Source organism: Dipodomys ordii, unplaced genomic scaffold (genome assembly GCF_000151885.1).
Source record: "Dipodomys ordii isolate 6190 unplaced genomic scaffold, Dord_2.0 Scaffold6, whole genome shotgun sequence".
In the NCBI taxonomy this organism is placed as follows: Eukaryota; Metazoa; Chordata; class Mammalia; order Rodentia; family Heteromyidae; genus Dipodomys; species Dipodomys ordii.
In genome coordinates, this window is record NW_012267222.1 from 2,944,025 (window position 1) to 2,959,779 (window position 15,755).

General features: G+C 56.0%; 1 protein-coding gene across 1 annotated transcript in view; it reads right to left on the reverse strand.

Annotated features, from left to right (window-relative positions):
- Positions 1-1,024: 1,024 nt before the first annotated feature.
- Nphp4 (nephronophthisis 4) overlaps positions 1,025-15,755 on the reverse strand; it is a 99,006-nt gene continuing 84,275 nt past the window's right edge. Inside the window, exons 19-30 of the mRNA XM_013031596.1 lie at positions 12,705-12,830; positions 10,516-10,721; positions 9,230-9,456; positions 8,893-9,079; positions 8,079-8,156; positions 5,589-5,745; positions 5,146-5,231; positions 4,420-4,505; positions 3,058-3,229; positions 2,564-2,743; positions 2,130-2,273; positions 1,025-1,797 (exon numbers count right to left, since the gene is read on the reverse strand). Coding sequence (XP_012887050.1) covers positions 1,657-1,797; positions 2,130-2,273; positions 2,564-2,743; positions 3,058-3,229; positions 4,420-4,505; positions 5,146-5,231; positions 5,589-5,745; positions 8,079-8,156; positions 8,893-9,079; positions 9,230-9,456; positions 10,516-10,721; positions 12,705-12,830 — 1,790 coding nt within the window. The 3' untranslated portion in view covers positions 1,025-1,656. The remainder of the gene's footprint in view (positions 1,798-2,129; positions 2,274-2,563; positions 2,744-3,057; positions 3,230-4,419; positions 4,506-5,145; positions 5,232-5,588; positions 5,746-8,078; positions 8,157-8,892; positions 9,080-9,229; positions 9,457-10,515; positions 10,722-12,704; positions 12,831-15,755) is intronic.

Below are 15,755 nucleotides of genomic sequence, written 5' to 3' on the forward strand. Positions count from 1 at the left end.
TGAGGGCCTCCCTGGGCAAGTCCAGGCATCTGAGCAGGTGACTAAGGAAGGAGAGCCCTGGCCTCCCAAAGCCAGCAGGGATGTCTCCTCCAGGAGGAGACACAGCTTTAGAAGCACAAGCCCACATCCGTAATGACCGCTCAAATCGCAGCTGTGGATGGACCCCGTGGACCCCAAGGCTTCGTCATGCCCATGCAGAGGGCTGCGTTGCTCCTCCAGGCCACAGGGTATTGGCATCTGGCTTCTGTGGGCTCCAGGAACCTCTCCCTGAGCAGGGCTGGCTGCTAGGCCTGCCTGTGCAACCCCAGAGCAGGGTGGAAGGAAAGGCAGAGTCCGGCCTGGCCTATGCACAGAGCAGCACAGAATCCGCTCACGGCCTCCCACTCCCGGCTCCCTCACTGAGCACATGAGAGAAAGCTTTGGCTCTAGCCTTCAGGAGATAACACAGCATGTGCAAAACTTCTCTCTGAAGATGCAGACCACATCTGCACCACAGATCTGCAGAGGCAGCTGCAACTGCGCTTCTGTGATCAAGGAACTTTCCTGGCCACAGGGACATGGCTGCAGTGGGGCCACCGCCCAGGCAGCCAGCACCTCCACTCAGGAAGGGGGCTGAGCCCTCCTGCTCTGACCACACCAACCGCTCGCTGCCCTAGGGCCACAGCCCCCCAAACCAACACCAGGCCTGAGGAGCCTCCACAGGGCACGGGGCTCAGGCAGGCTCAGCCAATTTCCATCCACAGGAAAAACACAGGCAAATGCTCAGAAATGAACCATTTCAGGGAATCACTTAGAAAGTGCGAAATAACACCACATAAAACTCTGCATGGCAAATAAATAGTATATTCGTACAAAATCCAATGAGAAAAACATAATCTTATCATTTAGGCTGATTTATAAAATACATGTTGCTAAGTGAAGATCAGAACAAAGTTCCAGATGGTGGCAACCTCTGAGCCATGGTGCCCGCATGGCTGGGATGCGTGGCTACAGAGCGAGGCACCCGTGTGGCTAGGATGCGCGGCCGGGATGCACAGCTGCAGAGCGAGGCGCCCACGTGGCCGGGATGCATGGCTGCAGAGCGAGGCATCTGCGGGGCTGGGGTGTCCAGCTTCAGAGCGTGGTGCCCGCCTGGTCAGATGTGTGGGTGCAGAACAAGGCATCACGTGTGTGGTGCCCACATGGCCGGGATGCACGGCCGCAGAGTGAGGCGCCCACATGGCCAGGATGTGCGGCTGCAGAGTGTGGCGCCCGCCTGGCCAGAACGTGTGGCTGCAGAACAAGGCACCGCATCTGTGGTGCCCGCGTGGCTGTGATGCGCGGCTGCAGAGCGAGGTGTGTCCGTGTGCATGGTGCACACATGGCGGGGCTGCACGGCTGCAGAGTGAGGCACCCGCATGGCGGGAGTGCGCAGCTGCAGAGCGAGGCGCCCACGTGGCCAGGATGCATGGCGGCAGAGCCAGGGCCCTGGTGCTCACGTCACACCTGGGAACTTGGTCAAGCCGGGTTGGCAGCGGCAGCAGCTTACCTAGATGCTGAGTTACAAAATGACCTCAACCAAACCCCTCCACTGGATCCTGGGGCCGAGGCTGCAATGGCCAGGAGGGTGTACGGGAGAACACTAGCAACCGGCACCAGCTGCCTCTGGCCACGCCCTCACTGGTAGATGACCTTGACACAAAAGGTCTCTTCATTTTTGTCCTCCTGGTCGTTGATGTAAATTAGAATCTCCTCCTGCCCCAGGTTTTCACTCGGCGCAAACCGCAGGCCAATGGTGTAGGTCTCTCCTCCTCCCACCTGGAAAGGAGCATTGGGATCCCAGTGCCTACCCCTGGCCTGCCACCTCCATTCTAGCAGCTTCTAGAAACATGAGGCAGGCCTTGGCACTCGGGCCACGCTGAGGCCCGGCGACACCATGAGAGATGAGGTGAGCACATGCCATGGGAGTCCTCGGGGGTCCTCGCGATATAGAGGCCGAGGTTCTGCGAGGAACCCACAGGACCTCTCAGAAGGCAAGGGAGCCAGCGGGGACGCAGGACCTCTGCTGAACACGGTACTAGCCCTGCGGGGGCCCCTAAGCATCCCCAGGGTGAAGAAGTGCAGCCCAGCCCCTGTGTGCACAACGCTACCTGGAAGGAGTCCTCCTTGAACTGGAGCAGGTCCGGGCGGCTGCTGTGCAGGTGGTAGGTCCTCCCAGAGGAGTAGGGATTGGTGTAGGTGATGCGCTTATTGGCACCCTTCCCTTTGCCCGCTGCCATCATGATCTCAAAGGCCTAGGGAGGACAGGGAGACTCTGGGGCCCCTGCGGGGCACAGCCCTGGGATCCTCTGCAGGTGCTTCTTGAACCCAGCTGTATAGCATGGCCCCAGACACTGGACCCCCAGGAAGTTAGGCCAGACCAGCACTTTCCTGCCCAGTATTCCACAGAGCCCTGCATCTGGGCAGCCCAAGTCACACAGTCAGTAGCACTGGTGTCTCCCTGCCGTGTGTGTGTGTGTGTGTGTCACAGCAGAGGTCCCGCAGTGCCTCTGCCCCTCAGCCTGCATGTGACCCTCCAACTGACCTTGGAGATGAGCGGCTGGCGGCAGGAGAGGCACACCAGCCAGGAGGCTACCAGCTGGTGGTAATCCACGTCGACCAGGTTGAGGTGCATGAAGCGACTGCCAGCTCTCTGCGGCCTGACACCAACGTGCAGGTCCTGCACCCCATAAGGCGGCAGCACAAAGACTCCAGCAGGGTCTGTCTGCAAGAACGGAGGGCAGGACACAGACATGGACTTTCCTGGGTCCCCTGCCTGGCTGGCTCCGGAAATCCCAAGGTCAACAAGGGGTTGGGGTCTGACTTCACTCACCTGGGGCTGCCCAGACTGGAAACCTCAGCCCTCTCCATCAGTCCAGAGCCAGATCCACCATTGCCCCCTCCCCTCTCACGTGACCACGGGCAGGAGAGCTCAATGGATAAGAGCCATGCTGCCACCTGTCACCCCCATGCAACGCAGGCTGCATGCACAGGAGCAGGCTCAGAACAGCAAAGACTCTGAGGTCCCCAGGGCCCTACCTTAAGTTCCTGGGGGTGCGAAGTGAAGGCTCTCACTTTCCTAACTGTCTGCATCCCACGAAGGACAAGGGACAGGCGTGTGAGCTGGCCCGTGACACAGGCGACGTCCACTCGCTGCAGAGAGTGAAGGCAGACCTGCCAGGTCTGCACCGGCACAGCCAGCCAGGGATCCCTGCAGAGACAGGAGTCGTCTGCACACGTCCTGAGGACAGCAGTGCCAGCCAGCCACAGCTGCCAGAGGGCAGGGAGCTGGAAGGCCGCCCAGGACAAGCTGCAGAGGATGGGAGCCAAGGACAGGCTGTGGCCGGCTCACCTGACCCCCCGACTGCCATCTTCCCACCCCAGGAAGCTCTTAGGCTATGTAGCACCTGTCTCTGCCCCCATGGTGCCACCACGATGAGCGGAGCCTCAGAGCGTGGGCACACAGTGAGACTGTGGTCACGCGGGGCCAGGCTGATGGACATCCGCAGATGGTTACAAAGAAGCACCCAGACACGCACTGACATCAGCCCTGCATACAGCTTCCCCCACCCTCACCCACAGAGGTCCTGCAGGGAAGCCTCCAACCTGCTCCAGTTTCAATAGGACCCAAAGGGCTGCAAGATGGGACTATGAGAAAACAGCAAAGGGAATTGGTTGCTTAACTGCATGACAACTGATCTTGCTTATCAAGATTATTATTTTATTGACTGAAGGTTGCCTAGGAAACTAGGTGTATTTCTACAAATGATCAGCTCCTGGGGGCTTAACCTTGTCAATGGATTGGTCCTTTGATAGACTCATGATGGCATTATTGGGAGGCAGAGAAATGTAGAAGGCGGGGCCTGTTGGACACCACAGATCACTGGGGCATATCCCGGAAGCCACAGCTTACCCTGGTCCCTTCCTATCCACCATGTTACTGAACAGCCTCCCCTTTCCACTACTAGGACAAGCCCAGAAACAAGAACTGGCCGTGATGGACCAAAACCCCTAAAACTGAGAGCCAAATTAAATCCTTCCTTCTTCTAAGTTGTTTGTGTCTAGCCTCTTTCATAGCAACAAGAAGGCTAATACACTGGATAAAAAAAAAAAAGGAGGTTTCATCATTGTCTTCAGGAATAAAGAGGATGGTGGCCACTCCCCAGATTCTGTGGAGGAGCAAGCTAGAGCCCTTCCAAGTTCAGCCCAGAGCTTGGTGAGGGAGAGAGCCTGCCCAGAGCAGAACAGCCCTTACCAGGGAGATGCCGGCCCAGAGTCCCCACCGCCCGTCTGAGTCTCACGTCACAGGGCAGTCACCAGTCTCCTGAGACGGTGGGAGCTCAGGCTGCCCCAGCGCTCCTCTCCTCCCCACCTTCCCTACACAGAGGTCTGTGTGCTTACGCATAAATGAGGACAAAGAAGTCTTTGATCTCTGGGCTCGGTCCACTGGCCACCTTCAGAAATACGTCCTGTGGCTCTCTGGGGCCCTACAGAACAGGTGTGGGTCATACCACTGCAAGGCCACCCACACTCTCCACCATCTCCCCACCCGGCCCTGCAGCTGTGTGAGGCCAGGGAGGTGGAGCAGACCCGCCCCCCACTGAACGCATTCGTTTTCTGTGCTCGTCAGCAGTCAGTTTTGCTCACTGCAAGAGAAAATCATTAGCTTCTTGATTTTATATTGATTTCAATAATTATATTCTACAGATTTTATCTCGTTTCCTAACCAGTCATAATACAATTATTGCCGTTATCCTTTGCACAATGGTAATTAATAAGTGTCTTAATTACCATTCCCTTTATTCACTTTGCTTTACGCCCTTGCCTAAAATTTAAATTCAGATGATTAAGGAACTGATAAGCTAGCAGAAAAAGTGAAAACTCATTCACGAAGCTCCTCTAAGGATGTCAGAATAGCCCCTCAGCACCCTGAGAAGAAACCACTTAGCCTGAACCTTGAAATGGGAAGGCTGCAACAGCCAGGCACAGGGCGGTGGTGGGGTGGGCACGGAGGAGAGTGAGAAGGGAGGAGAGGGAGGGGAAAGGGGGATGGGAAGGGCAGTGACACCACCACCAGCAGCAGACGGGTTGGAAGGGTCTGTCTGCAGTCAGGTCAACGTGACATACCAGGTTCTGGGCCTCACAGATGACATTGGGGTCGCTGCAGCGAACATGCACCGGGGGTTCCTCACCAAACATCCCCACGGGAGCACCTGGAACAGGAAACATGGCACTGTGGCCTCAGCCCAGCAAGGCACATGTGCATGGGGCTCCCAGCGCTGGCCCTCATCAATGGATGAGGGCAAGTCACCCACAGGGAGTGGTGCCATCAGGCCCAAAGGACATCACTTGGCTCTAAGGGCCACTCCTGAGCCATCAGGAGGAAGCAGATGTCCCCAGCACAGGAACAGACCCAGGCAGCCAGAGCCATGAATTAAGAGTAGAACTGGCCACAGAATATTCACCGCCACCTCAGGGGAGGCAGGATAAAGACAGGGATGCTAGCTTACGAGGCTGCACATGGCGGTGTGGCAGCACCATGGGGACGCGGGGGACATGGGGGGACCTGCCTAGCAGCGTGTGCCGCGGCGGCAGGCGGATGGCCTTCTTCAGGAAGGTCAGCTCCGGGTGGTAGAAGCGGAAGACCTGGTCCACGACATGGGGCTGGGGCTCCACAGTCAGACAGAGCACAGCGATGGGCTTGCCGCCGCTCGCACGGAACACCACCTGTGAGCAGCAGTGCGGGGCGTCAGGACACGCACTCGGCTCACCGCAGCTCAGGCCGTCCAGGGACCACATCTCCACTCCCAAAAGGCGGTCAGGACACTGCTGGGAAGGCATGTGCACACCCCCAGGGGGCCACCAAGCCAGGCCCCAGCACAGAGCTCACATGTGGACATGTCGCTGCTACTTCTTTTCAACAAGGCACAGTCCTTAAGGGCTAGACAGGCAGTCAGAGCTCCCCTCCCCATGCCTGGATGTGTGCAGAAAGCACTCCAGTGAGCCACCGCCAATCACCTCCCCAGGAAGGAGACAAGTCAACACCATGTGATGTTGAAGACAAGCCATGCCGTGTGTCCTGCTCCAGAAGCGGCGTGCATCTGAGGACAAGCAAACACCGCACAGGGTGCATCTAGTCAGAGGCAAGTGCGACCAGCAGCCTGAGGGTACCGCATAGGACCACCAACCACGGCCAAAGACAAGGTGAGCCAAAGTGGTAGCAAGCCAACCAGGATTGGCCAGGCTTCTGGGAGTCTGATGTGGACAGACTGAGCACAGGGACATCTGTGGAAAGCAAATCTCAAGATCATTTCTGACAGCCCTGGTCCTTGGGGTGCACATTCTCTGGACAGATCCTTTGGGTTTCAGTGTTCAGCGGCATTAGGTCAATAATTTACTCTCAAACTGTTCAGAAAAAATATGTATACATAAGCCAGGCACCAACAGCGCATACATCTAATCCTAGCGATCCAGGAGGCTGAGATCTGAAGATTGCAGTTCAAAGCCAGCCCAAACAGGAAAGTCTGTAAGATGTTTATCATCTCCAATGAACTACCAAAAAGGCTAAAAGTGGAACTGTGGCTCAAGTGGTAAGAACATTAGCCTTGAGTGAAAAAGATCAAGGACAGTGCCCAGGTCCTGAGTTCCAGTATAGGAAAGAAGGAGGGGAAGGAGCAAAGAAGGGAGGGAGGAGAGAAGGAGGAAGAACAAGGAAAAGGAAGAGAGAAAGAAAAGGGAAGAAAGAAGAAAAAAGGAAAAGGAAGAGCGCAAGGGAAGGACGGAAGGAAGGACGGAAGGAAGGATGGAAGGAAGGAAGGAAGGAAGGAAGGAACCAAAGAGGCCAATATGTAGAGAAAATGGTAAGGCACGTGGGGAAATGCTCGCCATTAGGAAATGGGGGCAAACAACTTCGAAGAATTTTTTTGCATTTTCTTGTAATTTTTCTCTAAGCTTGAAATTGTTATTTTAAATTAAAGACACAGAAGTTAACTTGAGAAAGATGGCAATGGCCAGAGACAAGGCAGTTTAGGCAGCTAAAGAATAATGCCTGCCATGGAATGAGAAATCTAGATACAAAATCCAGTTCATAATGAGGTGTCAAAAAAGAAAACAAAACAAAAAACAAACAAAACAAAAAAACCCTGTCTTTGGAGACTGGTTGTCCATAACTCACTGTTTTGAAACCTGGCAAAGGGAATGACTCTACCATTTCTGCTGACTTAAAGGACAAAAGTATATTTCAGGATAGCCAAAGAGCTGACAGGAAGAGCTCCTGTTTACAGATGAATCACAGAAAGAATGACAGAGCTGAAACTTTACCATTTTCCACCGGACAGTATAACTGAAGTGGGCCATAAGCCCACAGGCTGACAGTAAGGAACTATGGGTAAGCTAATAAAATGTCTGGAATTTTCCCTAAAACCTCAAATCCGTATGAAGAGATCCTCATTTTGATATAAAGATGATTTTAAAGTGAAGACATCTGAAATCTTTTTTTTTTTTGATTGGCCTAAAACATTTTTGTCTAAGACATCTGAAATCTTGTTTGGCCTTCTCTTAGCTGACTAAAGCCTCCCAAAACTACAGCTGCCACTCACTACCCCTTCTAGGAAGTACCTCTTTCTCCCTGTCTCCAGCCTGCACACGCACGCACACACACACACGCACGCACGCACGCACGTGCATGTGCATGTTTGTGTATACACAGGCATACATACTCAACTAGAGAATGCTGTGTGCCAGGCTCCAGAGATGCTCAGGGGCAGGGGCAGGGCAGAAGTCACTGAGACCACGGGCTTTGCACCAGAGCCAGGGCTCACAGTGACAAGCTGCCAGGTGTCATGTCCACACTGGGCACCACACGTGGACTATGCCAGTGCCTGGCAGGGCAGCTACTACCCTTCTGGAACAGGAAGGAAGGGTGCTTGAAGGTCTTTGCCCCACTGCCTCGGTCAACCCCTTCCTTCTAAGAAGGCAGAGAGGGGGCAGGGGCAACCCTCAAGCTAATGACACACACGGCTCCAAGGCCATGGCACCACCGGGTGTCTTCTTCCCTTTACCTTGGCGTGTTTAGTGGGCATGGCTCTCCACTTCCCTGGTGACCCAGTGTCTGTGCCCTTCTTAGCGGTCAGTTCAGCCTATGAGAGATTTGTACAGGTCAGGAGGTAGAGTCAGTGGTGACCAGCACTCAGACCCCAAGAGCTAGCAATGCCAAAGCCTCACCCACTGACTCTCACGCCAGCCTGGGGGTTGTGGCCACCACTGACCAGTGCCACCCACCAGGCAAGAAGCAAGGCTGCTGTGAGCTCACTGAACGGTAGACCTGGAGCCATCCCTGCCTCTGCCTGACCATCTCCATCTCTGCCTAAAGCCAAGGCTGGGTCTCAGCTACCCCACAGCCCACCCAGAGCCAGTGTGGATTGCCTGGGAGCCTCGGTGAGGCCTGAAGCCCCTCGTGACAGTTTTCATCCTACGGAAGATCTGCCAGAGCCGCTCCCCATCCCGTGTACATGCACATAACTTTCGTGTTCCCAACACTTCAGGCTGGCTGAGTGAAGGAGCACACACTGCAGGGAGAAGAGCACGCTCCCCCAACCAGAGACCTCTCCCTGGGGTCACAAAAAGAGTGGCCAGAATAGCCTCTGTGATACCCACCAGGTGGGGGAGGAACACCTGAGGTGCTGTGCACAGCGCAGGTGCAGAACACCCATGGAGTGACACACAGGGTGGGCAGACATTTGTGACTGATCCCCCCCCCCATCCCCTGCTGCAGAAATGGGGGTGGGGGATGAGCACAAGCTGCTGAGAAGACAGGAAAGTGCTCCTCTCCTTCCACTGGCTAGCAAGAGAAGTCCCTCCTGTGCCTGCACGCACCTGTGCCGGGGCTGGCGGGCCTGCAAAGCAGCTCTGGTACTTGAAGGGGATGTGGGCGGTCTCCCGGGGGCGCAGGTAGAGTTGGGGAGCCAGGCCGGCGCGCAGCCGGAACATGTCCTCCTCCAGCGGTGTGTGCAGGCCACTGGCATCTTTGAAGTACCTCCACTCCTGACTGTCCACGATGATGCTAGAGAGGAGGGGGCCGGCAGTGAGGACCCTCGCCGTGTGCAGAAGTCACATCCCCCCAGAACCGCCTCAGAGGAAGGGACGGGAGTCGACGGGGCTGAAAATGTGGCTCTGCCTGCCCGGAAGTGGGCCAGGGCGGAGCCGCGCCCACCTGAGTTCAGGGTTGTCGATCTCGATGGTCACCGTGTGCTGCGTGTTATGAGGGTTCTTAAGGGCGAACTCGAAGAACTCAGCAGTGCCCAGGGTGGCATAGAGCGTGTGCCGTGTGGTGATGGCCAGGCTCAGCACGCTGGTGATGCTCTCGGCCTTGGTGCGCTCCCGGTAGGCGTCAATGACCTGCAGGTCCCTCGAGTGCTGTGCTCGCACCTTCTGCTGGGCCTGCAAACACCAAGGCCCACCTGGGGGCAGGCCAGGGGTGCGCGCCTCCCCGAGAGGTGTGCTTTGCTCGGTCATGTGCCCCGTATTCCAAGTGTCTTCTGGAAACACTCTCCCCACTTCTTTGAGTACATGATTTGGAAGGAATGGCCTACCCACACTCCAGGGTATTGGAATAGAAAATAAGGGATGCTTCCCCCTCCTCGAGGAGGTCCACAGAGCACCCATCCTTTCTCTGCCCCCTCGGGGGTCTGCCCCGCATGATCCTGAGAGGACCCTTCAGCACAGCACGCAGTGGGGAACACTAAAGCAGTAGTTTCAAGTAAAAGAAAAAAAATGGCCTCAAGACAGCCTGGGGACGTGGCAGATCCCCAGGCTGGTGTCAAGAGCCTGACAGCGACTACAGTCCACAGAGGGGGAGGTTTGCCCCAGTCCTGACTCGGCCTTATGGGGTCCAAGACCTGACAACCAAGCCTCAGGGAGGCTGAGGGCCCTGACACTCAGTGGACTGCCACACTTGTTTTCTCATGGGCCTTACATTAAGAAATGAGGCGGCTTCACACGAGCGAGGGCCCAGAAGATGTGGCCTCTGTGCCAGGAAGCCCAGGCTGCAGCTGCTCCCGGACCCACTCAGCCGGGTTGAGAGCCTCCCCAGGCGGAGGGGCCAAGAGAGCCAAGGGGGCCACTGCCCACAGAGCCTCCTACTTCACCTCAGCGGAGGAGAAATGCGATGCTGCCTTAAATGACTGACACCAGCTTTCCAGTGTCCAATGCTCTGGCCTTTCCACACTGCAGGGAGACACAGGCCTCTCAGCCCCTAGGAGGGGCAGGGCACCAACCTCCCCTTGAAGGCCTCCCTGAGCATGAAGACACCACAGCCTCTCTGCACAGTGGAGCTGTCACTGGCCACGCCGGGCCATGTGTAAACCACACAGAACCCCGCAATCCACACGGTGTGCACCCTTCTGGCCTAGGTGGAGGGAGTGGCTCCTGTTCTCCTGAAACCAGGATCTGGGAGGGCGTGGGGAGACTGGGGCTGGCGTCACGCGTGATGACCCTTACCAGCAAGCTTGCCTTGCGGCCCACGGGCTCCCCTCTGGACTCCTGCAGGCGCACAGACCTCATCCTCTCCAGCTTGCGCCTGCGCACGGCGTCGGCCTCACAGCCTGCGCCTGGGGACCTCTGGCCAGCCCGCACGTGGGTCAGCAGCATGGCGGCCAGCTCGCTGTCCACGTCAGCCAGCTTCTGCGCTTGGACCACTTTTTTTCCTGCTGAAAGGTCATGGGATGAGTCAGAGTGGATGTGTGGCCTCTGTTGGCTAGTACACTCAGTGACCAACCCCCAGAAATACTCCGTCCAGCCATGGAGCTCCCCCGCCTGGCTTTTATAGACCCAATCATCAGGGTTCCAAGACACTGACAGAGACAGCAACCTCGCAGCCTGGCCCCTGCAGAGCCCTTCCCCCAAAAGGGGGCGCTAGGGTGGAAGGAAATTCTCAAATCAAAGGCATTCTGATTCCAGTCCTTCTGTACACCTGGCCACACATCAGTTTCCAGGGAAAGCACAAGTGCTTGGGATTTAAAGGGGCAGTGAACGCCCTCCCCAAGGACTGTGTCCTCAGCTCAGAGGAAACTGCATGGAACCCCTGCAGGCTGGGAACCCCCCGGGTGCATCACCACCTTGGACCCCCAAATCCACCCTGTGTGTAGACATCGTGAACCTGGAATTGAACTAGGTGCAAGGTCTCTGTGGGGTTGTGCTCCTGGGCTGGAGGCCTATCTGACTGTCAGACACAAAGATGGCTCAGACAGGCTTGGCTCAACACTGCCCCCAGCTGCCCCTGGGCAGCCTGAGCACCAGAGGGGCCTGTCTCCTGTGAGAGTGGCTCTACTCACGCCTGGATGCAGCAGGAGTCACTCAGCAGGGAAGAAGTAGCTGAACTGGCCACGGGCACAGGGACAGCTGCCACCTGTCCCTCCTTCCCAGGATGGGATCAAATGGTACTCTACTCAGTGACAAGACCCTGTCACGGTTGTCACATGAGGCTCCCTGACTGTCATCTGGCCTAGGCAGGGCACTGAGAGAACCTGGGTCCCCCTCACTTCACAGGCACCACCAGAAGTTTCCCAAGGAAACCAATGGCAGCGCAGGTTCCCGGGGCCTGGGTTTCTGCTTCCTGTCAGCAGATGTCCACGGACTTGCTGACAAGCTCACGGGGGTGGGCGCCCCCCCCCATCCATGCCTCACCCATCACAGAAAACTTGCTATTGCAGGTATCTTGTCGCCAATCCATCTTAAAGCCGTTTAATTGGCTTTTAGATGGCTCAAATTGGTTTTAAAATGTCTAAAATGACCACTTAAGAAGAGGATTTTGGTTAGTCAGACACAGGCGTAAAAAAGCTCAGCCCAGAATCAGGTCTGAGCTGCTGTGGCTTAGTCCAGGAGCCAGAGCCGGAGCCGGAGCCGGAGCTGGAGCTAGGCAGCTGCACAGGCGGCTGGAGGGCAGCATGGGGCCTCAGCACCTCTGCACAAGCTGCTCCCCTGCCTCCTGGAGACCAGCACTGAAGCTCCAGACTGATACTAGCTGAAAGGCAGAAAGTGCTTCAAAAATTGTGTGCCGGGTGCTGGTGTGGTGGTTTACGCTTGTAATCCTAAGCTACTCAGGGGGCTGAGAGCTGAGGATCATGGTTCAGTGCCTGCGTTGGCAGACAAATCCTGAGGCTCTTACCTCCATGAAACACTGAAGAGCCAGAAGTAGAAGCATGGATCAAGTGGTAGAGCACCAGCCAGAAACAAGAAAGTTGAGCAAGAACACTAGGTCCTGAATGTAAACTCTAGTACCAGAAGTAGAGAAGAAAAAGGAAAGAAAAAAAGCCCTACTTTCATTTCTATTTAAAAAAAAAAAAGCTTATAATCTGATCTGTGGCACCTTTGGGTTTAAGAGGAATGTCAAACTTTAGCATTTTCCTGCTAAGAAAAGCACTTTTACCAAACACTGTGTCTCTCCCCAAACCCAAGTCTGTCCTTCCCACGCTCTGAAGTTGGTTAGGAAACCAATGAGCAAGTTTGTTTGCCCCGCTTTTCCCTCACTTCCTCCTCCCTGTCCAAGCAGCTTGCAACACAGTGCCAGAGCCACCATCTACCCAGCCACAGCGGGCCACCAATGACACCACATAGGAAGGCTTCAGCCTCGTCTACCCAACCCCATATTACCCACCACCCACCTCCTGGATCTCACAGTTTCAACTCACGTCTTGGGCCTGCAGGCGTGAGGAGGCTGCCCCCAGAGAAGTGGCTGGTCCCCACATTCGTGATGAGCCGAGACCTGGTTGGTGGGAGCACGCTGGGACCACTCACTCTTGGTTCATCCACGTGACCTGAGTGAAGGGGACATCCATGAGACAGAGACCATGGAGTTGCTGACGGACCCAGCCGCCCTCCCCATAAGCAGCTCCAGTCCTGGGGCGTCACGTGCACCCTCAGGCCCACCACTGGCCCCAGCACCGGCCTCTGCTCTGAGTGTGTCCTGTAATAATATCAGGCAGGAGCTTAGGTCTCTAAACTCACACAAGGGGCTCAGTGTGCCTACATAGTTTACTTCTGGGTCTCTGGGCCCCCCCATGTGACATGTCTGATGGGTAACCTGAGCTTTAGGTAATACCCTGGCCAAAGACAGGCCTTCTCGTGTGCAAGCAAGGAGCCACGGCACAAGAGTCCCCGCTGATGCACGTACCTGACAGAGGCCTCTGTGGGCAGCACAGATGTGCCCACAGGATATACGCCCAGCCATAATGACCTCCAGCTGAACGGAAGTAGCACCCAGAGAACCTGCAAGCTGACCAAGAGCCAGCGAGGCCAGAGGGCATTCTCCCATGGAGACAGGACCCACACATTCCACACAGAGCTGACTTTCACTTGGGATGCGGCAGGGTGCAGCTAAAGGAACTTACATTCCAAAATAGGCCACCCGGGTGGCAAGGGAATGCCCATGCCATGCACTGCCCCAGCCCAACACGGTGGTTTTGAGCCTGCCACACACACGTTCCTCTGCCCACAGCCTAGGGCTAGCCACATTCTCATCCTCCATCAGACCGAGGTTGTCCTAATGGCAAGTCACTCAGCTCCCTGGCAGACACCGCTTTCCTGAGGTGGGCAGGAGGGCCCCATTCTTCCACAGAGTCCAGCAGGTCCCTAGTGCATCAGGGCCATAGCAAGCCAGCCCTGCAAGAAGACTGGTCAGTGAAAAGGTCCCAATGAGGACAGCAAGGCAGATGCCCCAATTGTAGCAGCACATGGAGACTGAAGCCAACTCCAGCCAAAGTCTAGAAGAGGTCACCTTAGTGCGCAAACAGGCCATGGCCTTTTCCTTTACATCCTAACCACTTTTTGGGGTGAGGAGGTGCCAGTACTAGGGCTTGATCGAGGGCCTGGGCGCTTTCCCTTAGCTTTTTCACTCAGGCTGGTACTTTAGTACTTGAACTACAGCCTCACTCTGACTTTCTAGTAGTAGGCTCTCCTGCCTAGGCTAGCTTCAAACTGCAATCCTATCTTACCCTCCTGAGTAGCTAGTATTACAGGTGTGAGCCACCAATACCTGACTTTTTCTTACTTTTTTTATGTGCCAAGTTCTGGGGCTTGAATTTAGGTCCTCTCATTCTTGCTTGCCTATTTCGCCAATGTTGATTCTCTACCATTTAAGCGACATCTCCACTTCTAGCTTTTTGTTGGTTAATGGAAGATAAAAATTTCTTGGATTTGTCTGCCTGGGCTGGCTTTGAACAGAGATCCTTAGATCTCAGCCTCCTGAGCAACTAGGATTACAGGCCTGAGCCACCAGCACCCAGCTTCCAATCACTTTTAAATGGCCTTCAGGGTGGTTACTGGGAGTCTGGCTCCCGGCTGCCTCCCTGCCTCTCCTGAGGCTAGAGCGGGAACCGAAGCTCTGGAGGGTGCTGGAGCTCGGCTGCTTTCCCAAGCTGCCTGGCTTCCAAAGCTCACCGGGTAATTAAACACGGGGTCTAGACACCTGCGTGCAGCCTGAGACATCCACTCTCACAGCCAAGTCCTCTGTTGTCACTAAGGGTCGGATGGCAAGGCTGTCCCGTCCCAACTGGGATGTTCCTTTTCTAGGGGAAAGGCTCCCTAGCCAGTGTTCTGTAACTGCCCACATCCCTTTTTCTTTACCCTGCTGCGGATCCGTGGCACATGGCAGCACAGCAGCTTTGGTCATGGCCTGCTCAGCAGGTCTGTGCTGCATAGCACAGAAATGCAGCGTCGACTTTTCCCACGTGTCCACAGCTACACTGCCACCATCAGAGCCCAGGACACTTAGTGTTCTCTCCATAGCCCCTGGGCTTCCCCCTGAGAACAAGCATCTGGACAAGAGCTGCTCCCCACTGCCCTCTGCTGAGAACCTATCCCTTCTCAACAGCCACCTGTCCCTGCCCACCTCTGCCCCAGCCCTCTTCCCAGGTGTTCTGGACCCCAGCCACCTGACCCTGTCCACTTCTGCTCCTGCCCTCTTCCTGGGTCTTCTGAACCTCCTTCATGCCAAACTGCATGGCCTTAGGCAGGGGCCTGCAAAGTCCTCACCAGAAAATATACTCATCTCCATCAGATCCATTTTTGAACCTGGACAGTAGTTCATGAGATAAATCTTGTGGCTAAGCTCATCTGAGGTCCAGGAAGAGCCAGGCCCTAAGATATGACAGGCACCCAGGCAGCGCCCTGCTCCCCACAGGCTCCCACCACAAGAGACACACGGGCAAGACCACAAGTACGAACAGCCAGTGTCCTCCAGCAGCTGCCAGGAGGAGGGGAAGGCAGGCGGGGAAAGAGTTCTTCCTCCAGGGCCCAGCACCAGGGCTCTGGGCACTGACAGGCACAGGCTAGGATAGCACCTGGGCCCCCAAAGTGCCTCTGTTTCCTGCCTTCAAACTCAGAACTGGTCCAGGTGCATCTGCCTTGTTTCTTCACACATGAATTCAATAGGGAGCAGAGGCTGAGCTGTGGTGTCCCAAGGACGTGCTCGCAGAGGCTCCCAGTCCCCCAGCGGGCACACAGCACCACTGCAGGGGGTCAGCCTCACACTGAGAGAAGCCCAGAACCTTCTGGAGCCTTCTCGACCATCGTGATCTCATGGCCAGGTCCCTGAATCACAGGCGAGGGCATCTGGACCCCCCCCCATCTGACAGAAGTGAGCACTGCACTATAGAGCCCACAGACGTTGCCTCCAGGTGAAGGTCAGTCGCGCAGCTCCCAGGGTGGGTGAGCACCTTCGTGGAGCTTGGGCTTGGAAGAGG